Source organism: Polypterus senegalus, chromosome 11, assembly GCF_016835505.1.
Source record: "Polypterus senegalus isolate Bchr_013 chromosome 11, ASM1683550v1, whole genome shotgun sequence".
Lineage (NCBI taxonomy): Eukaryota > Metazoa > Chordata > Cladistia > Polypteriformes > Polypteridae > Polypterus > Polypterus senegalus.
In genome coordinates, this window is record NC_053164.1 from 149,937,002 (window position 1) to 149,962,332 (window position 25,331).

General features: G+C 37.3%; 1 protein-coding gene across 2 annotated transcripts in view; it reads right to left on the bottom strand.

The window, feature by feature from the left end:
- orc5 (origin recognition complex, subunit 5) overlaps positions 1-20,744 on the bottom strand; it is a 32,595-nt gene extending 11,851 nt beyond the window's left edge. Inside the window, exons 1-12 of one of the 2 annotated variants that reach the window (XM_039769865.1) lie at positions 20,658-20,744; positions 15,390-15,504; positions 11,873-11,965; positions 8,989-9,180; positions 8,738-8,812; positions 4,134-4,245; positions 3,870-4,000; positions 3,737-3,785; positions 3,394-3,484; positions 3,232-3,284; positions 2,999-3,111; positions 2,103-2,150 (exon numbers count right to left, since the gene is read on the bottom strand). In XM_039769865.1, coding sequence (XP_039625799.1) covers positions 2,103-2,150; positions 2,999-3,111; positions 3,232-3,284; positions 3,394-3,484; positions 3,737-3,785; positions 3,870-4,000; positions 4,134-4,245; positions 8,738-8,812; positions 8,989-9,180; positions 11,873-11,965; positions 15,390-15,503 — 1,071 coding nt within the window. In that variant the 5' untranslated portion in view covers position 15,504; positions 20,658-20,744. The other variant, XM_039769864.1, reaches the window with a different exon arrangement.
- Positions 20,745-25,331: the final 4,587 nt, after the last annotated feature.

Here is a 25,331-nt window from a genome sequence, read left to right on the forward strand (position 1 = left end):
CAGTCATCCGGGAGGGGCTCAGAGTAGAGCCGCTGCTCCTCCACATCGAGAGGAGTCAGATGAGGTGGCTCGGGCATCTGATCAGGATGCCTCCTGGACGCCTCCCTGGTGAGGTGTTCCGGGCACGCCAACCGGGAGGAGGCCCGAGGAAGACCCAGGACACGCTGGAGGGACTTTGTCTCCCGGCTGGCCTGGGAACGCCTTTGGGATTCTCCAAAGAGCTGGAAGAAGTGGCGGGAGAGGGAAGTCTGGGCCTCTCTGCTTAAGCTGCTGCCCCCGCGACCCGACCTCGGATAAGCGGAAGAGAATGGATGGATGGATGGACCCTTTTGAGCTAATACAGCCATGAGTCTTCTTGGGAAAGATGCAACAAGTTTTTCACACCTGGATTTGGGGATCCTCTGACATTCCTCCTTGCAGATCATCTCCAGTTCTGTCAGGTTGGATGGTAAACGTTGGTGGACAGCCATTTTTAGGTCTCTCCAGAGATGCTCAATTGGGTTTAAGCCAGGGCTCTGGCTGGGCCATTCAAGAACAGTCACAGAGTTGTTGTGAAGCCACTCCTTCGTTATTTTAGCTGTGTGCATAGGGTCATTGTCTTGTTGGAAGGTAAACCTTCGGCCCAGTCTGAGGTCCTTAGCACTCTGGAGAAGGTTTTTATCCAGGATATCCCTGTATTTGGCCGCATTCATCTTTCCCTCGTTTGCAACCAGTCGTCCTGTCCCTGCAGCTGAAAAACAACCTTCCAACAAGACAATGACCCTAAGCACACAGCTAAAATGGCTGTATTAACTCAAAAGGGTGCTTCTTTTTTTTGTCTGTCAATATGGGGTGCTGTGTGTACATTAATGAGGAAAAAAATTAATTTAAATGATTTTAGCAAATGGCTGCAATATAACAGAGTGAAAAATTGAAGGGGGTCTGAATACTTTCCGTACCCACTGATTAGTGTGTTGTCTGCCATTGTAATTTCCATCACAATAACAGACAACACACTTAATAAACAAAAACTATTTTCATCATTTACTGCCAATTAAAATTAAGTTAATCCTGGAAGGAGACACTTGGCACCTAATTTGTACTTCCCATGGTTAACTAAAATGTGATAAACACAGAAAAATTCAATAAATCATACAGTTATTTGATCTTTGTTTAGCAGATAGACCGAACCACAACTTGGTTCCACACTTGCCATCAGAGCAACCTAAATTTAATTGAGGAATGCACAACTATAACACTTATACTGGACACACAGATTTCAACATATAATTATTCAAGATGTTAATTTACTAGCTGAACTAATTACCGTAATTTGATTTAATTCCAAAAAAACTCTGCTAAATAGACATTTGGACACAGAGAGGACACAACTTTAACTCAATTTTATTTTTACATTTCTGAAACCTTTTCAGGACTTTCACATCCTTGTGAAACATTATTTTGCTGCCATAAAAATGTTCTGATACACTGCTTCATTCAAGAGTTTCTCTCCTCAATGCAAGAAATCAATACTGAAACAATAATACACATCATAACAGTATACTGTGTCTCAACCATCACCAGCATGGTTAATCAGGTGTGAATCAAAAGGAAAGATGTATTAATTAAAACTGGTTTTACATTTACAGCACTTGTATATCATAGAAAACTACAAATGCACATTCTTGTTTCTCACTAACATGAATAAAAACCCTGTTGAGTCACTGGCTGTCAAAGCCACCTAAATATTTATTCTAGCACATTCTTCAACATAATTGCACACACAAACAGATTATATGGTGCAAATAGAAATGTCAAAACATATAATGCCATTATTGAATAAGCAGTATATTGCACAGAAACAGCAAACATAACTATTGCAGTGGCAAATCAGTAAACAGCATAGACAAACATTGCACCAACTGATCAGCTTTCACTAATGTTAAGGACTACTCATCTCATGTAGACAAAATGAATACCTCACTTGCAACCAATTAAAGTAGAATGTGTGCACACAGTGCCCATTTAAAAAGAGGGAATTACTATAGGTAGTAAAAGCTAGTAGTCAGAAGTCACAGGTACCAGCTTGCTAGTTCCTCATAAACCCAAATTTATCTGCTCACCTTTTCATGTTTCTTCAGGAAAGTGATCTTCTTCATTTTCCCATGATGCTGTACAAAAAAAAAGTGCAAACAAATATTAGTAAGCAATCTATGTACTAAAGAGGACAATTCTAGTACTAAGGCAGTTATCCAGTTTGTAACACACTATATCAAAATCTGCCTTCAGTTTTATGATGGACAGGTCAAGGGAGACTTGTCTACATGCCACAACTAACATTCTTGCAGAGGCCAAAACAGTTCAATGTCACAACTGTTGTAGGCTACAGTAGGTATTTAATAAAAGTATAACCATGCTTCCTTTCTGTGCCTTGGCTATTGCTTTTCTATTCTTCATATTCTCTTTGCATTATAAAGCAAGTACAATCTAACAGTCCTTTTCTATTTGAACTTCTTTGCTTCATATTTTTGTGTTTCTAACAGTTTCTTAAAATTGCAAATCCTCATTAAACAATCTCCTTTTAATGTGCACACTTATCTTCAGTTTGTTTTATATACTTTATCTGCTAATACTGCAGCTAGCACTAAAGATCCAAACTTTGCTTATGTTTTCTAAGTCTGGAGAGAAAAATATGATGGCATGCCATGGATGATGGTAATGAGATGTGGAATATTTCTACTATTCTATGATAATTTGTTTCTTGCCATTTCCCCAGTTTTATTTTAACTGTTTTGCAAATTGTACCACCTTACTCTTAAGCAAGAGAATCTTCCAGTATTATGCTCCTATTTTACATAAAATCACATTTATAATACCTAAATCATAATCCTAAGTTACTTTTTATCTGAATATCGATTCATGAAATCAAAACCTGAAAAAAAATACACAAAATTGGTAATTAGTGCAGTATAATTAAAAATTAGCTGTGTTTTGTGGTATCATATTACTTCTCACTAACCTTTAGGAAAAATCGCTTGTCAGTACGAGCAGGATTGAAAGATGCCAAATATGCAGCTATCAGTAGGAATTTAGAATAGTATGGTAGATCCACATGTGTGTATGCAGAGAGCCCTGCAGGCAGAAGAAAATGCATGCAAGTAAATATATTTTTAATATGGAATCACTGTTCATCAGCTTACACACCACAAAAACAAGGAGACTCACAGGTTCTGCTTTACAAGATGTGTGTACCTTTTAGGTGCCCTGTCTCTTCCTTTGTATCTTGCATCATCTCCCACTGCAGGCTATTAAGGGAATAAAAATACTAAGCTTGAGACATGCACAATACTATACAGGATCAATGTAGAACATCAGGCTTCCTGTAATTATCGTTCTATGCAGAAATATACTGACCTAGAAACTTCCCGCAAGTACACAGTCTGCATAGCCTTCCTCAGGTGTGGTTCTATGCTTCTCCACAACTTGTGAGTGTCACTTTCTCGAACTAAAGAAGAAAACAGGATCAGATGAAGTTTCCAGTACAGTACCAGTTTTGCCTGTACTGATACAGTCACCCAAGCTCATTGCCAAATAACTTTTCACAAAAGTTGCCACTGCGTAGCTAAGCCTCCTGTAATCATAGAAAACCACTGAGGGGGACCAGATCAAGTGCATACATCTCCCTTAAAAAAATCAGGTAAACTACCCACAAAGCCATAACAAAAAATAGTAAAACAAAGCCAAATGCAAGACTCACTTTCTCCTTTAAGCAGGGGCTCACAGAATTTGGAAAAGTTCAGAGCTGCCTAAAAAGGATAAAATCACACAGGATCACAAGTACATCCAGATTAGCACAAAAGAAAATTATATATTTGGGGAAACGTTCTTACCAGGTGCCTAAGCTCACATAAGTCTCGACAGACAGCATAGAAGACACCCAGCAATATGTTGATGTATGTGGTATATAGGTCAGCAGAAAACTCTGGGTGCCTGTCTTTGCACAAGATTTGCTGTAATTCCGCTGTAATATATGAAAACAAGTCATAAACCCAGGAATCAGACAAATAACTCTCTAGGAAACACAAATCTTAATGTAATATAACATGTATTCATTTTTCAACACTTTTAAAATGTATCCAAGATCAGGAACTCACCTTTGGTGTAATCAGGAAAATAAAAGAGTATTGGCTCCAAGCAGCCTGTATTTGGCCGGAATTTTTCCCATACAATTTCAGTTAGGAAGATCACAGTGATATTACCACCCACCTAAAAAGACAGAGGAGACAACCTAGCACCTATTTAGTTATCCACTTGCATTAACAAGAATAAACAAGGGAAATCAATATGACCAAGAAACAAAAGAATAGACAAAATGACTAAAATACTGCACTGGTCATATTGTGAACAGGTAAATGTTAAGCTATAGCTAATTATTTCAACTTTTGGAGCCATGCCACTTTAAAATATATAGAACAGAGTGTAACTAAATATTCCTGTCCCCAAGTACATTGTTTTAGGATACCTAGTCAAGCCAACTCTACTACTACTGAGTTGTAGAGCAAAACTATGGTGTTTAAAATGGTTTCAAGTTAGGAAAACATCTTCAAAAAGCAACATTTTCTATAATTGATGGATCCACTATTGATCTGAAAAAGTTTCAGAATCCATCCATCCCATATCCAACCTGCTATATCCTAACTACAGGGTCACAGGGGTCTTCTGGAGCCAATTCCAGCCAACACAGGGTGCAAGGCAGGAAACAAACCCTGGGCGGGGCGCTAGCCCACCACAGAAGTTTCAGAATGTTTCATCATAACATTCTTGCTAAAGTTTATGCCGTCAATAAGAGTATCCAAATGTGCATAAAAGGACTCTGTATTTCAGTCACTGTTGAATTGTAACTACAAAGACATCTATACCTATCTATCTATCTATCTATATTATATATATATATATATATATATATATATATATATCTATATCTATATCTATATATACACACAGTGGTGTGAAAAACTATTTGCCCCCTTCCTGATTTCTTATTCTTTTGCATGTTTGTCACACAAAATGTTTCTGATCATCAAACACATTTAACCATTAGTCAAATATAACACAAGTAAACACAAAATGCAGTTTTTAAATGATGGTTTTATTATTAAGGAGAAAAAATCCAAACCTACATGGCCCTGTGTGAAAAGTAATTGCCCCTTGTTAAAAATAACCTAACTGTGGTGTATCACACCTGAGTTCAATTTCCATAGCCACCCCCAGGCCTGATTACTGCCACACCTGTTTCAATCAAGAAATCACTTAAATAGGAGCTGCCTGACACAGAGAATGAGACCAAAAGCACCTCAAAAGCTAGACATTATGCCAAGATCCAAAGAAATTCAGGAACAAATGAGAACAGAAGTAATTGAGATCTATCAGTCTGGTGAAGGTTATAAAGCCATTTCTAAAGCTTTGGGACTCCAGCGAACCACAGTGAGAGCCATTATCCACAAATGGCAAAAACATGGAACAGTGGTGAACCTTTCCAGGAGTGGCCGGCCGACCAAAATTACCCCAAGAGCGCAGAGACGACTCATCTGAGAGGTCACAAAAGACCCCAGGACAATGTCTAAAGAACTGCAGGCCTCTCTTGCCTCAATTAAGGTCAGTGTTCACAACTCCACCATAAAAGAGACTGGGCAAAACGGCCTGCATGGCAGATTTCCAAGACGCAAACCACTGTTAAGCAAAAAGAACATTAGGGCTCGTCTCAATTTTGCTAAGAAACATCTCAATGATTGCCAAGACTTTTGGGAAAATACCTTGTGGACTGATGAGACAAAAGTTGAACTTTTTGGAAGGCAAATGTCCCGCTACATCTGGCGAAAAGGAACACAGCATTTCAGAAAAGAACATCATACCAACAGTAAAATATGGTGGTGGTAGTGTGATGGTCTGGGGTTGTTTTGCTGCTTCAGGACCTGGAAGGCTTGCTGTGATAGATGGAACCATGAATTCTACTGTCTACCAAAAAATCCTGAAGGAGAATGTCCGGCCATCTGTTCGTCAACTCAAGCTGAAGCGATCTTGGGTGCTGCAACAGGACAATGACCCAAAACACACCTGCAAATCCACCTCTGAATGGCTGAAGAAAAACAAAATGAAGACTTTGGAGTGGCCTAGTCAAAGTCCTGACCTGAATCCAATTGAGATGCTATGGCATGACCTTAAAAAGGTGGTTCATGCTAGAAAACCCTCAAATAAAGCTGAATTACAACAATTCTGCAAAGATGAGTGGGCCAAAATTCCTCCAGAGCTGTAAAGATTCATTGCAAGTTATCGCAAACGCTTGATTGCAGTTATTGCTGCTAAGGGTGGCCCAACCAGTTATTAGGTTCAGGGGCAATTACTTTTTCACACAGGGCCATGTAGGTTTGGATTTTTTTTCTCCCTAAATAATAAAACCATCATTTAAAAACTGCATTTTGTGTTTACTTGTGTTATATTTGACTAATGGTTAAATGTGTTTGATGATCAGAAACATTTTGTGTGACAAACATGCAAAAGAATAAGAAATCAGGAAGGGGGCAAATAGTTTTTCACACCACTGTATATATATAATTCACTAAGGGTACGCAAGACAGAGAGGCATGCCTGCCAACTCACAAAGCCCTGCACGCCAACTCTAAGACCATGGGATACGCACGACATGGCTAGGTCCGCCAACTCACAGAGCCCCGTCCGCCAACTCTAAGACCATGGGATACGCCCGACAGAGCCCCGCCCGCCAACTGTAACCCTCCTCCCGCGTCCACCCTCTCTCTCTCGAGGAATGCGCACTGCTTGCTCATGTGCACTTCCCCAACACGTCAAACACATCCTCACTCGCTTTGGTCTGTGCTACAGTCCACATGCAGCTGTGAGCCACGTTGACTGTTCATTTGCCTTCCATGGCCACCGCCTCAAATGTATTTCATGAAAACAACACTTCTTTCAAGGTTATACAAATTCCTGCATCAGGTAACTGTTTGTTTCTATCTGTAGGATATTTCTGGAAAAATGTCATTGACGAAACTGTTACCCTCGAACTTCACAACATGGCAGTAACCTTGGTTTGCCAACAGTGGGATAACTTCGGCAACGTGCTGTCCATTGTTCTTAGTCATGGAAGCATACTCATACAGTCTGCTCAACCATACGCTGACTACATGAATACTTCTGGAGTTTATGGTGGCAAGGCAGAAATTGTAGCGATGTCCCAAATGCTTCCAGCTACTATCTACATTCACTTCCGAGAATGTCGTCATGCCTCTCCTCAAGTTTACAATCCAGGCCAACGTCTCTCCATATCCCTGCTCTTTAGCAGTCCTTTGTATCATGGGCATTACGAAGTTCTCTTGCCTCTCAAATACACACATGATAACCTTCTGGTGCCATCTATTGACAATGTCAGTATGTGCACACAAAGTTCACAAACACGTGATCGCCACACTGATGTGACGTCACCATCCCACTATCCTCTTACTGAAAAACATTTACAAACTCATTTCACACCGGAATTTCAATGCAACATTTGCTCCAAAGCCTTCACACTCCAGAAATATCCCAAAGCACATTTAAACACACACTCCACTAAACAAACACATTCCACACAGGACTTTCAATGCACCATTTGTTCCAAAATCTTCCAAATGCAAGAGATATCTCAACGCACATTTAAAAATACAATCCACTGAACGAATGATGCAATGTGAACATTGCCAGCAGTGCTTCAAAAAAAACTTGCGCTCTCAAGAAGCACTTCCAAACTCATTCCACTCACACCTTCAGTTGCACATTTTGTAATGAGGACTTCACGGCTGAGATGGATCTCCTCAACCATGTGCAAATCCATTCAACACAAACTTTTGTCTGCAGCCATGCTGATGTGATGTCACCTTCCCACTATCCTCTTACTGAGAAACCATTTACAAACACATTTCACACCGGAATTTCAATGCAACATTTGCTCAAAAACCTTCACGCTCCAGAAATATCTCAAAGCACATTTAAACACACACTCCAATGAACAAACGCATTCCACACAGGTCTTTCAATGCACTATTTGTTTGAAAACGTTCTGACTGCAGAGATATCTCAACGCACATTTAAAATCACACTCCACTCAACAACTGTGTCTTTCAGGAAGTATTCACACAACAATAAATAATTATGTCGCGTATGCTACGCCGCGGGTTGGCTAGTTTTAAATAAATACTGTAGTTAAAAGTAAACCGCTACTGAACAACAAACATGCATACAAAAAGTTCCAGACTGTAAACATGTACTATACGGCCCACAGTTTGTGAGCAGTTCTATAGTTCTCCAGTACATAAGGAAATTTTCAGATTGTGGCTAATCAACTTGTGCCACCAGGGATGCAGAAACTTGCAAAATGTAATTACATACAGCTTCCTGCTGCCCAGTTTTAGAGTGTCATTATGAATGTCATTAGGAGTGCACCACTGTAGGGTTTTAAAATGCACTTACAGATAATTTAGTCAAACTACTGCAGCCTTCTCACCATGACTTTTCATCTTCAAGTGTAGTGACAGAAATTCTCCCTTACAATATGAAGCTACCAATGTGAATGTACTTTGTCATTGTGTACAAACGGAGAGTTTAACATTGCTTTCATAATCCTTATAAAAGTATTCTACAGTACAAATATGCTTCCATCTTCTATTAGAAAGACACCCAGAATGCTAGTGAAAAAAGTTGGATTTACCAGCTCTTGCAGCCGAAGAAATCCAGGTAGAAGATTGGCATCCATCTCTCTCAGGACTTCAGCTTGGTCGATCACCTATAGTGTAAAAATACATCAACAAATGAGATAACTAGTTGAACAGTGCTAATGGAAGCTGGGAATAAGCACCAACAGATTAGAATTTAAAATTTCACGCCAATGACAATGAGGACAGTAGAGAGTAGCCCCACAGATCTTCTGGCATTAACAATGACTTAAGAATTGCCACTTACAATATAGACTGTTTGCTGATCCAAGACATTGCTAGTACTGAGTTGACGGAAGATCCGGATAAAGTCATTCAAGGTTTCACAGTGAAACTCCTCATCTAATGATGGGTAGAGACAACTTAGCTGGCTCAGTATTTGCTGGAACAACAAGCGTGGAGTGAAACACTCCACCATAGAAACAAAGGCATGAGGAAGCTGTCAAGAGGAATTAACAAAAACAATTAATCTTGCTATACTATTTTATTAATATGCAATAATACCTATGGGAAAGAAAAAAGACATTATTAACTGTAATGATTATAAGTAGTTACCTTACAAATACCAAGGACTATATTTTGTATTAATCATGCTGCAGAGAGCTATATGATTTGTTCTTTGTTTAGGTAGAAAATAAGTTTGTGCACAGAATTATTAGATAACTTGCATTCTTTTATGAGAAAATGCGGACTATAAGAAACTGCTTTAAACTGGTCTTGTGTGTGTGTGCTGATAACAGCGTATTTCTTAGAAACGTGAGCACCCTAATAGCTCTTTATTTGGATAAGAAACTCTGTGCACTCTTGCATGTAATAATCAGGATGTAAACATAACTTAAAGCAATCTATGTATGACCTCAAAATGAACTGTCATGTTTTTTCTCTTAGGCTAATGAATAAGCTAGGTAATATAAGAGAGGAATTTTCTCTTATATTAGCAGACTTTCTGTTCAGACCAGCTAGTGGCACTGAGCTGGGGGCGGGGGGGGCTCCAGTCTCTTCAGAGGCGTGGTGGCTGCAGTCTCTCTAACTCACCAAGAATAAAGAAATTGCTTTTTATTTTATATTGGTTTTTTCCATTTCTTTGTCATTCCCAACTTTCAGTGACTACACTTATAACAAAAGGCACTCTGGAAGAAAAGCTTGTAACTAACAGTGGTCAAGTGTCAAAAAACTTATCACCGTCCAGGTATGTATAAGCTACAGCAACAAAACTCAAGGGTCAAAATGGTGCAAGGTTATGAGAACACTAAATCAGCGGGAAGAATTTTGAAGCTCAGAGTAGTTCTGCTGTATATTTAGCACACCTGATTTTTTTTTTTTTTTATATAAAAAAAATGTAAAAACCCCACATCTTACGAATATAAACCATTAAATTCAAGTTTATAATACATAGTAAAAGGGACTCCTTTATGTTCTTAATTACTTTTCATTTAACCAAATTACTTCTGATAACCTGCAGTGGGCTGGCGTCCTGCCCAGGGTTTGTTCCTGCCTTGCACCCTGTGTTGACTGGGATTGGCTTCAGCAGACCTTCGTGACCCTGTAGTTAGGATATAGCGGGTTGGATAATGACTGACTTCTAATAACCTACAATAACAACTTGATTATCGTATTTGACTTAGTTTTCTTTATACTCTATATCCCACTCTCTCTCTCATATATATAATATAATATATATATAAATAATATAATATAATATAATATAATATAATATAATATAATATAATATAATATAATATAATATAATATAATAATTTCCGTTTGTTTGTGCTAATGCGATCTTTACTGTCTTTTTTTGATACTTTCGAATTTTACTGCTTTCATAATCTCTTATCTGCATTTTTTTCTCTCCAACGCTTTTGGGTCTTTTTGCGCTGCTCTTTCTTCTTCACTTAGTTGTTGACGTTTCATCCACAACGTATTGTCCTTATCCGCTTTATATGAGCTGAGAGCAGAGGATCGGTGTCCGCTAAAAGCCTTTACATGACAGAGTTTTGATGACGGTGGTCTTATTTGAAAATAGTTGTAAGCAGTGCGTGACTTGCAAGAATCTCATGTTCCACGTCCCTGTGAGATGGTCCTTGGACAATCTCTTGGCACCAAGTCTCATGTTTAAGGTTCCCGTGGGAAACTTTGTGGCCAATCTATTTCGTCTTGAGGGTCTTTTAAGTGTCTTCCGAAAAGATCACGTATTGTCTCCCTTCCAAGATTTTTTTTTTATAACAGAGAGATAATAATAATAAAATATAACAGTATGTTTCTAACATTTCCTTTTTAGTGTCTTTTTTTAATATACACGGCTGAGAGACATCATTCAGCAAGGTCTCACAATTAATTTTACATGGGACAACTGTATACCAAACTGTATTTATATGAAATCCACAAGTCCTCAAAGTAACAACAACCAAGTTATACTACAAATACTTTCACATGGGAGCACTGGACATTGTTAAACTACCTTAGTTAAACACACAATTAATTTGAGTGACATTTTTGCCATTTATCACAATTAAAAAATGTAATGGTTTAATAGCCCTGATATATTTAGAAAACTTTACTTTGCTAGGATAAAAAGTTAGTTACACAAGGTATACATAGTAATTTACAGTTTGTCTTTTGCTGTTGTTGCCTATGATGTTGTAGTATTACCAGGTACTGTATACTGTTATTGATAGATTTATAGCAATAACAACATCAGGCAAATCCCAAGAAAGTACTATTTTACATACTGAATAACAATACATTTTTCAAATCAAATCTGTTCTGGTTTTTTCAGAAACAAAAAAGAAAGTATTTGCCCACAGATTCTGCTAAAATGAAACTGATGTTAACCTAGTGCAAGTTGCCATTCCCATAGCATAGTTTCTACTGACTTCCGATTAGAAAATCCTTACTTATGCCATGGTAATGATTGTGGGCATTTACTTTTTTTTTTTTTAAATAAACAGGCACAGGCAAAATGGCCATTTGCCTTCTGCTCGTGTACTTTCCACATTTACAGTAATGTAGAAAAATGATTGTTTGTGCACTGACAGTCATGCAAATACACAGAATACACATGGCCATCTCCACTTCTATTTCCTTTACAGTAACTGTCTAGAAAAGACTTTCTTTCAAGACATCTTTACCTTCAACTCCTGTAGTACAGTCTGTGTCACAAACGTCTTGCCTGTTGCTCTATGACCATAGATTAGAATTGATGGGTAGCTATAGTGCTGTGGCTACAAAAAATATACACAAGAACAAATCTTATTACTTTGAAGGCAAATAGCATGTATTTTCCAATAATCTTCGTTCCCTTCTTTTTAATGGAAAATATTGCACTTTCAGAGTCTCCAATTTTTTTTAACATTCTCTAACCCACTTAATTCAATCTAGTTTTACAAGAGGTTGATCCCTAGTAATTACAAGCATGTATCTTTTTCTCTGTAACCTTGCATGCACATGTTAGTACTTCTACTTAGAGTTTTAGATCCAAATGCTGCATCCACATTTACAAAGAAAAAAGCTTGCATGAAACATGCAGTTTGCAGACTCCAGCAAAGAGCACACCAGAAGTGTGTCTCCAACACCTACTGCCAAAATTGAAGAAACATCAATTAATTTAGAATTCACAAAATAATGTGAATAAAGAAAGTAGGGAAGCAGGAAACCTCAGCTGAAATCACACCAAATGCCCTTAAAGCATCATTGGAAATCCCAACCTTACAAGGATAAGTTTTTATCACTGTTTGATAACTGAATGCTGTGCAAATTTTGCTTGTGTGTTAAACTATCAAACTTGGCGACATAAACAAATTCATCTAAAACCTATGAAGTCAGAAACACCATTTGCTTTGCAGGTGAAGCAGTCTCAATATAAATAAAACTTTAGATTAAAACTGGAAGAAAAGCAGTCTATAGGAACAGAGGCCAACATTGATCTGGAGAATTTTCTTAATGATCAGATTTGGCTACAATGGTTTTGTAAGATAAAATGGTAAATGTATTTAAGAATATAAGTAAATTTAGAGAAAGTGTCAAACCAACTTTTTTTAACCAGTTATTATTGTAAATTAAGAAAAAAGAACAACCAGTTTCAGAGTTAACATTTACAGATGAGGAGAAAAGAGAAAAAAAAAAATCAATGAACTGTGCACTGCCAGTGATCACAATGACAATTAATAGAATTAATAAAAGTGTTCCATTCTGTAATGCATCTGAGGGAACATAATCATTCAATATTCAAATAATAAACAAAAGATGAATAAAATTCCATTTCAGGTGACCATTTCAAAGCATTGTTGTCCGTCAACCTCCAGGAGACATCAAATAGTGATGTAAATATTAAATCACATGAATGGATTAACAGAACTTGTTCTGGAGCACAAGATATAAACTGGTACACACTTTCAAATGATCACTGCTGTAGTTTCCCTTAATGGGCAATTTAAGGAATACAATTTACATAAACTTAATTCTTCATAGCACTGCCATGTCCTCTACACCAGGCATGTCAAACACACTGCACAGAAATCTGTGTGGCCTGCATGACAGATCCTAGTTAGCACTAAACTGGTACAAAATGATTACTATTGTTTGTGATCGAATCATTCTGCATCTCCGGCGTTACTTATTGATTTTTCTTACTTTCACCTTTGACAAAAGTTTTCCCATGGCATTAGGGTACCGGAAACATAATCTGCTAGTATAGTTATAGCTGCGGTGTCGGCTCCTTGATACCCTAGGCATGACAGTGCCTCCCCTCACGAGCCTGGACTAAAGTTAATGAACCACAACGTCGCAACTGAAGTGCTAAGCTGCAGCAGCCTGGTAGGCTACACTACTGGCTGGGCTGCTGAGACTGGCCACTGGGTAGAACTGACCATCACGAGTAGTAATAGCTTGCATATTTTCATGTAAATGGAACGGGAGATCAACAGGCGGAACGGTGCGAATTCCACAGTGATGCAGGATTTGCATCGGTCTGTGGTGGTGAAAAAAGAGCTGAGCTGTAAGGCAAAGATCTCAATTTACCGGTCGATCTATGTTTCCCACCCTCACCTATGGTCATGAGCTCTGAGTAGTGACCGAAAGAACAATATTGCGAATACAAGCGGCTGAAATGAGTTACCTCCGCAGAGTGTCTGGGCTTTCCCTTAAAGATAGGGTGAGAAGCTTAGTCATCCGGGAGGAACTCATTGTAGAGCCACTGCTCCTCCACATCGATTAGGAGTCAGATGAGTTGGCACAGGCATCTGATCAGGATGCCTCCTAGACGCCTCCCTGGTGAGGTGTTCCAGGCACGTCTAACCAGGAGGAGGCCCCGGGGAAGACCCAGGACACGCTGGAGGGACTATGTTTCTCAGCTGGCCTGGGAACGCCTCGGGATTCCACCGGAAGAGCTAGTAGAAGTGGCCAGAGAGGGAAGTCTGGGAATCTCTGCTCAAGCTGCTGCCCCCGCAACCCAATCTCGGAAAAGCGGAAGACGATGGATGGATGAATATTTTCACTTTTTTTGCTCTAGTTTTATGTAATTTTGTGCTAGTATTGTAACGAACAATTAGTGCAGACTACAGCTAAAGATCTAAAGTGGAAACAAGAAGTTGGTGAGTTGTTTATTAATACATTTTTATGATTTTTAGTTTGTAAAATTAGTGTAGGTCAGGGGGCTTTTTGCATTTTGGCTTATTTTACAATATAAACTTTGAAGTAAACTTAGTAAAGTAAAATTTGATTTTTGGAGGATTTGTTTTCCAACTTGAATTACTGAGCAATGAATTAAGTTAGCGATTTCAGTTTACACGAACAGGACTTTGTGCTGTTTACGTCACCATACTCTTACAACGTTGAGAATGCGCCTGAGAATATCCAAATAGAATTGATTGAACTGCAGTCAGATTCTATTCTGGAGGGAAAATACAACGAAGTTGGTATGCCAGGCTTGTATGTTTACCTGCCACCCTCGTATGTGCTGACCCATAAGTTGGCATCGAGAGTACTGTCTATGTTTTGAAGCACTTACCTTTGTGAGCAATTGTTTTCGTTAATGAAATCTACCATAACCCTACATCGCTCAAGACTTCTGTCAAGCACCTCTAATTCCTCATAGAAGTTGCAGCTGCACAAGATTTCAAGCCTGATATTGACGAACTGGTTACTAACAAGAGATGCCAAGTGTCAGGACAAAAGAAATAGATCTCAGACTGTGAGACTCCTATATAAGGACCTAGCTAAAAGGCTAAGACTCAAATTGTACACTGTTGTATGGAGATTGTATGGAAATAAATTGCTTTTCTTTAAACTTTAAGTGTTACATTTTTTAAAGTTTTCAGTATTGGAAAGAAAGCTATAGTAACTTTGTATAATAGTATTCATTACAGTGCGGCCTGCTGACGCACGTATGGCAGTCGAAGCGGCCCACCAATGGTAGTGAGTTTAACATGCCTGCTCTATACCTCCACACCTCTGTTATCCAAACCCGAGTAATGCTCCAGTGATACCACAAACACCAGCACAAGAAATTTCCCAGGCCTAAAAACACTTCTCTGTTAAAACATTGAACAGCACAGTTTAAACTTCACCTGCTGCAACTTTTGTCATGAGTTCAGATGTACTTTTCCATATTGAAGATACACGAGTAGCAACCAAATAAGATATTCTTACCTCCCCAAAAAGTGAGAGAAGCATAGAGACTTCATTGTCCCGGCATGGCAGCTGCTTCTTAAGACGAAGTAGGACATCCTCCATATATGTAGGAAACGGAGTTTGATCAGGCATCCTAAAAGAAAATATATTATTGCAGGAGAAAAGAGAAACTTAACTTGACTTGCCCACCCAAATGATGACAGAATAATGTAGGAAAGAGGAGAAGATTTAATTTGGTTAATTATCAGTCTTGCCTTCAGCAATGCTGGTAATTAAATAATTTGGTAATGCTCCTACCTTATGTTCCATACCTTTTTCTGTAGGAGGCAGTCTCCAGGCCATTACATTTATATCAAGATAACTGAAGGACAGTAATTTTAAAAAATATATATATTGATTAACACAAGGATTTTAGAAATATTTTAACTACATATACAGTACTAGAGGGGCAAGCCCCCTTGGTGCCTTCAGCGCCCAACCCCCAGTTGTGACGTAACTCGACCTTCCACTAACTAAATAACCTAAATAAATGAATATGAATAGATCATTTTTGTTTTAATAGTTGTGAATGAAAGTTTACTCGATCAAAAATAAAAACCACGACTTCCTTGATATTATAAAACATGACTTTCTTGATATTTTAGTTTGTAATTTAAAAATGGAATAAGAATTTGAAAATCTAACAATGTCACATTAAAGTTCAATAAATTCTGAAACGAATGATACCAAACATATATATAGGTTTTAAAATAAGCCCGATTTAAAGCGTGACAAAAAAAGTGACATAAAAACGTCACATAAAATTGTTGTGCTTTTAGGCTTAGGATTTTATAAGTGTATGTATAGATATTGACATAGAAGACATAATGCAAAACAGACAAGATACACAAGCATATAATACAGAAAAGGTTGGCTGTTTACTTGCTATTTAAAGTTCTAATTTATCTTGGCACAGATGAACCATTTTAGGATAGCAATTTTTTAACGATGGTATCTAGTGTTGTCTGGAGGTATTGCTGTTGTTGCTCAGGGTTCAAGGTAAGGATTCTTCTTGCTTTAGAGTGCACTCTCTCTCACTTTGCAACATTGTCCTCTTTTTAGGGTGTGCTGTGCTTCTCTCTCACTCTTTGCAGTTTCCTCTGCAGCTTCATATAGTAAAACATTACTCTTTCTGGCACAAGAGTTTAGATCAGGGATGTCCAACTCCGGTCCTGGTGGGCTACAGGTTTTCATTCTAACCCTTTTCTTAATCAGTTAGCAGTTTTCACTGCTAATTAACTCCTTTTCCCTTACATTTAAGAGCCCTGTTTTTAAGGACTCAGTCCTCTGAACTGATTTGTTTCTTAATTAAATGGTAAGCAAACAAAAATGAGATGTGAAACAAGCGAACGGATGACCAGCTAAACTGGGGCTTCAAACTCCAACCAATTTAATTCCAGCCAGTTTCAAGAAACAACTAAGGGGTCTGAGTCATGTCAGGTAAAACTAAGGCAAAACAAGTTAATCAGCAGCAAAAACGGCTCACTAGGTAAGAAGATGGCTAGAATGAAAACCTGCAGCCACTGCGGTCCACCAGGACCAGAATTGGGAACCTCTGGTTTAGATGATGAAGTTAACATTTTCAAGTATTGGCTGGTTTTCTTAGACCAGGCTCAGCCACTAGTACAAAACTTTGTTTGACAGAGTGAATCTCAGCTTTCAAGTCCACAAAGATAAAATATTTTTAGCTTTCAGGTCCCCAAAGAGGGAACAGCAGTTCAGCTTTTTGGTTTAAGAGAGGTCATTTCAGAGAGTGTAAGCTGTTTCAGAGCTTAATGCAGTTCATTTTAAAGGAAGGTGTAACCTCTTGGGATTGAGATACAAAATCAATCCAGCTCACAGGCATGCTATTTTGTCCATCACAGAATTATAGTGCTTTGTTCAAAATTAAGTGACATTTTTGGGATGTTCTGGTCTGAATGGGTCTCTGCAAAGATGTCAGTTCAACTGCTATTTACATCTTTGTTATAAGATAAAAGTACAGGCTGACCCTAGTATGGCAAGAACTGCAGTTCAGTCATTTATTCTGGAATGTAGGTTGGAGGAAGGTAAAGCTGGATTTCTGCATTCCTATTAAATCTGATGTCTTAACATGCCTTGTGTGCCACTAAAAAGCATAACAAAATGGGAAATGTCCACTCAGTCCTAAATTATTAAAAGAAATAACATTACTGGTCAAAGGCCACTAGAGAGTTTAGATATCCACAATACACCCAAAATTGTTGCCCCACTCACAAATCTTGATTGGATTTTTTTTCCTCCCAAAGTAAGTTGATATTTATTTTAGAATTATATGCATTATATTGTGTTGTACAAATGACATCTTTGTTGATCTTTTAAATTCACAACACCTGTTCGTTCCCCACTGCATGTTTTGCATGGCACTTTAGAATACAGAAGAGTGTATCAATAAACTACTTGGTGATTAAAATAAGCTGTTGAACTAACTCTGGAGCTATTCAGATATGTATGTTTTAACTTAAAGATATGTGACAAAAAGTCTGTATGTGTGTTATATGAAGAAACCCATAGTGAGGAGAAGAAAAATATCCAAATTTGACTTATTGTAAATTATGGCTGAAAGCAAAAGGTGTATACATGTGAAGATTATACGGTCTCAAGTTTAAAATAGTTAGCATTGTCGGAAGACTTGGACATTTTGATAAAATGTTGTGCTTTTAGTAAGTGATATGTGCATTTTTTTCAGTTCTTAGATTTCCTGGGGCATGTAGTTGACTTTTATGAAGTGCATAAGGCATTCTTTAAGGTCAAAGCAATTGCCCATGCTCAAGATCCTCAGCACATTACTCAGTTATATCTTTTTTTGGAACGATTATAGAAGAGTTACTGAAGGTTCTCCAACTCTTTTGAAGATATTGCCTCAAATACTATGTCAGGCTAAAACCTGGAACTGGATAAAATAATGGAAATCTATTTTCAACCAAGCCAATGACCATTTTTTGAAACATGAAGTTCTCACCTATTTTGATCTAGTGCTCCCATTGCAGTTAGCTTGTGTATGCTTCCTTATATGCAGTTTCTCATGTCATGTTCTTTCAAGTTGTGAAATAATTTAATTTTCTCCTAACATACTCAATAATACTGAGAACAAGTACACCCAAACAGAGAGATGTACTCTAAATTATTTTTTCAATTTATAAAATTCACCAGTAAAATGTTTAATCTGCCATCCCAAGTTGTGAGCCGAACACAGAAAATCTTTGGAGAGCATACATGGTATTACATTAAATACCATAAATCTGAACTATACTTTACAGCTGAAGAACTTTCATAACTTCCTTTGCGCCTTACGTGTCTTTTCTAGACTAATATTTATGCCCACATTTAGGTGGCGTGGACAACAGATTTTTCACCCCTAAATTATTATTTACTGATTTTCTATCTTAAACTTTTAATACTGTTGGCTCCAATATCTGAAAAATATGCCATTTAAAAAGTGTTATTATAGGTTTTAAATACATTAATCATCCTAAATAGAGATAAATGAGATAAAATACTGTACATGGTAGGTGAAAAAATGTGTAGCAGCTGTAGAAAACTGAAATTTGGAAACTTATTTTTTTCCCCCAGTTCATTAAATAGGCAAAAGTCTCAAAGTTTTACCCTGAACCAATAAACCTTAGGATGCTTTTACCGATTTTCAAATACAAAATGGTTTGCCATAAATGTGACAAGTGAGAAGGTTAACCCAAAATGACATACTACTATCCAAGCTAATAGGCATGTTTGCCACTAGAAAGAATCCTGGGACACACCTGAATTCAAATCACTTTTCTGTGTTGCAGTATGTAGTTAATTCTAAGTACAGGCATAGTACCTTGTAAGGGTTTGCCATTTCATTATTGCACCCCACTGAGAAAATTAGTTTTACAAGAGATTAATACACGTTGCTATGCCTTTGGTATTGTCCTGAGAATGTCTGACCACATATACATGTTGATATTAAAAAAAACCCTTGAATACATATTCATGCTGTTTGGTGGAAGCCTATAGCAAGAGTTTGGAAGTTTCTGCTATATATTCCATACAACAACTAACAAAAACTATCAGAATTAAAACAATTATTAAGGTATTGTAGTTCCCCAGTACATCATATAAGTGACAAGAAGTCTAAGTTTTGAGGAAAGGAAATCTCCATCTTTCTACAGGTTAACATAGTCCAGTATACTCACTCTGCACAACACCATCTGACACCAAAGGGTTAACAGAGTTAATAGATGAAGCATGAAAGCAAGTCAAGGTTAAATCTCTTAGTATCTGCACTTGCATACATTCTTATTTTGTTACAGAATTGAGCGTGTTACTGTAAAATGTGACAGGACTTCCTGACAATGAAGAGGTACGTTCCACAACAGTTGATCGGGGTCAATTTCAGGGGCTTAACTGCTCCATGCTGGCCATAGAAGGACTGAAAAAGGAACCTTTTTCATCCTGCTTCCCCCTCAGTAGACATTTAACCTGACCTAGGCCGATGTTATTCTCTGAAGGACAGACACACATACACTAATCAAAAATCGGACCAAAGCAAAAGCTGAGTTAGTCTACTATTTTTCTTTAAGCAAAATAAACAATAACATGGGGAAAAAAAAATCAGCTCAGCATTTGATTTGTTGTTCCGGTGACTATACGAAATGTGCACTTTTATTTTTTTGGAAGTGTATGACTGCTTTGTATTTTGCTTTTACGTAGTGCCTGTAATGTGATATCCACACTTAAAAAGAATTCAGTATCACATTTTTAGATAGAAAATAGTTTATTCGAGAAATCAGTAGGGAATTAAAAGACGGCGTTGTGCTCGCTCTCGGAACCTTCAGATGTTGTATTATTTCTTTTTAGAACAAACCCACATCTACCAGGACTAATCGTTCAGTATTGTACTCTATATTCGTCTGACGCTAATATTGGGTGATGAGGATTCCTAGACCCCCAACTAATGAATCAAATGCCCCGATGTCCTGTACTGTTACTCTTTCTGTCCATATGCTACCCTTTCACGAAGGTGAACGGCAATACTACTCACCCTCAGGAAAACAAAGTTCATGGAGGTTTCTTGACTGAACATCCGGCAGAGCCTCGGAGTCAGACTATCCAAACAATACAATAAGGATGTTCATCTGATGGGTGTGTATTATTATGTTGACAATTGAATATTCACTCGAGGAGCAACAAATTGATAAAATTCCGGTTTCGCGCGCTAGTACTTTCAGCGTCAGTTCAGCGAATTACCTTATGGGAATTGAAGTCCTTCGCGCAGAACATTCTGGGAATTGAGTCCTCCACGCAGTAGCTTCTGTTAATTGAAGTCCTTCGCAGACTACTTTGATTATAATTTAAGGTAAATGGAACCTGTTATTAACATAGTAGCGAAGGCAACTACGCTCAGCGTAGAATTATAAATAATAATGCCTGCACCTTAGGTAACTTCCCATAGCCGGTTGAAGAAACAAAACAACCTGTAGTGTTAATGTGCAATGAGCGACGAGTGTCGGTTCCTGCAGCTCACGTTTATGTAACTTTGATTTTCCCAATTGTAACCAAATAGAACTTAGAGATATCCTGAACAGGGCGGTGCGCACCATATCTCGTTCAGAATAAAGAGACACTGGCACCGATCGCGCTGCAACAAAGGAGATGTTTTTAAAGCTGCACTAAAGAAACAAATGAAAATAGCCAACCTTACCTTTCTACAAGAGAGGGCAACAGTTAAATAAATATGTATACAATGTTTTACCTCATTCAGACTAAGACTACCACGCATTCTAGAGGTTGTCCAACCATACAGAACATACATCAACTATTTTCAAAAACCCTATAAATGAGCGCTTGAGTGCTGTGGTTTATCTACTTCGCCACCGGTAAAAGAAATAAACTGAAGATAAAGTTGACAGTATGACACAGTCACCATGATGAGGTCCAGTGCAACAGGTGTAATTGTCCATTCATCATCCAGTTCTTTTTTGAACTCTTTTTCCGTTAGAGGAATTACCTTTTCTTCAGCAGCAACTTTTACAAAGCCTGAACCAACCCTGGTCAGAAGGACACACTGAACCATTTAAGAGTTGTGAATGAATCTAACATACATTCCTTTAGTATACAGGATAAATCTGAATTACACATAGAAAACCCATGAAGATATTGACAGTAAGCAACATTGAATCAGAGCAGAGAGGTAAGGTTGTAGCAGGTCCGGTGCCACAATTGAGGCCATAGAGCGCAGATCATAACAGGGGGTTTGCTACCAAACAATCAATTGGCGCACTAATAAGCTTGGTCTGGGAGCAAAATAACCTTGCACCAGTACTGGTTGTAAGAATTGTTCCAGTAATGTACCACTACCTACCCTGAGAAACTTATTCTTATCTAAAAATATTTAACACTTTGTTAGATTGCCGCTCTGATTTCAGGGGAGTCAATATTTGTTTAAAATGTTTTTTAACAACTTATGTAGATTTTCAACTCCCATTACCCCATATACTGCAAGTTTCCTAAACAGGATGTTATGGGCAGAAAAAGAAGCTTGGAAAATTATTGTAAGTATGAAAGAAAATAACAAGGAGGTAATCACTAAAGGTTAAGGGAAGAAATCATAGATGGGAATAGGCAAAGGTCAGAAACCAGAAGGTGAAAATAATACTGAAGTATCTTAGTGAGATGAAACAAAATGAGTATGAAGATCGAAAACAAAATAAGGTCAATAATGAAAATGAATCATGAAAGTAACCTCTTATAAACTGAGTACCATATTTTGTTGATGAGGCTATAGTCTGAGTGATAATGAACATTCCAATCACCTCTATGTTAATAAAGGAAATTACAGTATAATGGTAACACTAACTGTGATGATTGTGATCATAAGGTAAACTTCCAGTATATATTCTAAAATCCAAAATGGTGTTGCAGTAAATAAAAATAAGAAAATGAATACAAATCCACTAATTCAAAATCATTGTTGTTCTGCAAAAAAGACATTCAGAACAAGTTCAAACAACAATTTATTACAATCAATAAAAATGAAAGAAAGCATACTTCATAATATTGATATCATCTGGTTTCTGTTGTTCCTGGGAAAACATTAGCAGTGTTGTTTCAGAACAATCACTTTCCTTCAGCCAATCAGTTTTAAACTTAGACTCTGCTAATATCGCTTATACTCCATCCTTAAAATAAAATAGCATATTATTATATCAGTGCCATATGAAGTGAACACCAAGGGGATTCTGGATATTTTTTTTATTTACACCAGCTGGTTAAAGTTTTTTTTGACAATACACTTTCAAATCAGTTTTGTCATAAAATAATTTTGTCAGGTTTATGACAATGCGTTTGTGAGATTTATGTCTGTATCAGTAGGTGTAGACAGTAGATTCAAAGACCAATTTCTATCCAAAGATCAGATGTAAGATTACTGATCAGCCAATCATAACAAAAACTGTAATATAATAAAAATCTTAATACATATTTAGGTGTATATATGTTTAGCTAACTGTGACACTATTGCACCTAACAAACAAGAGTTTTTATGCAGGTATGTACTGTGCATTTGATGTTTATACATTGTATTTATATGCAGTTAATTGCAGTACTGCTTAAAAATTCTGCTTAAAACCCACAAAATGTTAAAGATGGGCCTGCACAAAAGGACATTTATATTAAGCTTGTAATCACAAACTGACCTAATCCAAATTGTATTCTGATCCAGTCACCAGAGGTTATAAGTTCCCTTAAAAAATTGATATATACAGTATATCTCTCCGTTCTCTTTAGACTAAGTAAGCTATCCATTCTCTTAGAAGCCAGAAATTCACCCAATCTTCTCTTTAAGCCTGGATGCTACTCTCTTTTGTACTTGTGAAGCTGGATATTCTAAAAATTTTCTGGACACCCTGATTTTCACTAGCTCTATAGATCCACTCCTTCATGTTTATATTTATTACCAGTGACTGAACCCAACCTGGCAGAAAAAGCCTTACTTTAAGAAGGGGGGTGGGTTTGAACAATGAAATGCAATATTAGAGATGATTGTATTTTTCTTATGAAATTGAAAAGGACATAGAAAAGAGGCTAACAGCAAGCTGAGGAAGACCACAAAACAATGGACCACGTGTAAAGATAAACAGTGCACTGCACCTCAAATAACTTTCTTCTCTTGAATCCAGAGCTATGATACACAGCATTGGACATAATCTGTAAATGATTTGTATCATAAAACTTATTTACCTGTGTTAAAATCAATTAGAACATTAAGTAGATGCCTAGACAGAGTTCTGCTTTATGTTAAAATATTAGTGTGTAACATGCTCATAAATAACTGTCATGCCAAATTCTAGTTTTTACAAGCTTTCAGCTAATTTGGAGATGAAGAATATTGAGTCACAGGCACATGGGGTAGCTTTTCTGCCTTATCTCTCTCCATTTCTCTTATCCATGACTGCACAAGGCACCAATAAACTTAATATGCACAAATCTGACATAGGAATGCCAGAGTGCCCAAAGACAAAGCCCATGCGGATACAGCATGTTTAAACATCGCACACACAGTTAGCTGTAACAGAACTTGAATCTAATCTTCTGAAACAGCATAGTAAGCCATATCATATATAATTTAAAAAAAAAGCTTAATAAAATTAGTTGTAACAACATCCATTTGTCTATTTTCATATTCATCTTCACATTGCTGTCATATTGCTTTTAAGTTAATTTCTGTAATTGGTTTAATTAGCAATTACTAATCCTTTCCAAATTTTACTTTTTTGGTGTCTATGACATCATTTGGTTGGTCTTGTAGTGTATTTATTATCAGAAATAATTCATTTATTTTCAGACATTTGTCTTTAACTAAAAGTGCCGTCCTTAACTTTAAGGAATGACCTATTTCAGAATGGAGCCGACCCTTGACAGATGGAGTCTGTGGTTAAAAGCATTCTGTGTATATTTCTGTACACATTGTTCTGCCTGTTATGTTTTAACCAATACAAGCAATTAACCAATTATTTTCCATTCACGAGACTGTAATATTTTGAGGGCTTCATTTTCAAGCTTAACTTTATTCAGCCATCAATGGGAGATGATAAATTTAAATAAAAAAGGGCCAGTAGAGGAATCATAATCAAAACAATCATACAAAGGTTGGCACCAGAAGATAAAGACACATGGGGTCAAAACCAAAAATAAAACCCTAAATTGAAGTCAGAAATTTTAACTAAAATTCCTTTACCGGGAAAAACTAGACAGAAGAAATTTGGATGCAATGTCTCGGGGAAGTTTTGAGCGACCTTGAATACCAGGAAGTGTGTTGTGCCGACATTTAACCTGTTGCATTGGTGGCTTCATGGGATACGTCTTTCCAACAACAGCATAGTAACCAGTGCACAAAATGGTGGCAGCCATGCAGTAAACAAAATAGAATTAGGTAATAATTTAGCTTCTTTAAATACATTTTAAAATCAAACAATATTATCTTAAGTGAAATCTCCATACAGTACTTTAAAACCTACAATGTTTATAAAAAGGATCAGAAAAAATGTAAACAAATTACTTCATATCAATTTTCACATGTGCGTCAACTTTATTTCCTTGCCTGAGATTTATATTTTTTTCTATTGAATTTTTTTGTGTGTCATAAGACTTTTTAGAATCCCTGTGGTCAGATAATGAGTTGCTAAGAGACCACCAAACAGAGGCAGCTCAATTCACGTTATGAAGACTTGCTTGTAAATTCCAGCACAGCAACCAAGATTACAGATTTGACCTATAAGAAAGTGTGGTTTAGTGATTTAGGTTCTGGCATTCTGGTTTACAATTTGTAGCTTTCTAATTTTGAGTTGATCCTCTATCTTAGCATTTTGGGGCTAGATGAATAACAGTACTCTAGTTAACAACTTCATGCAATTCATGTATGAT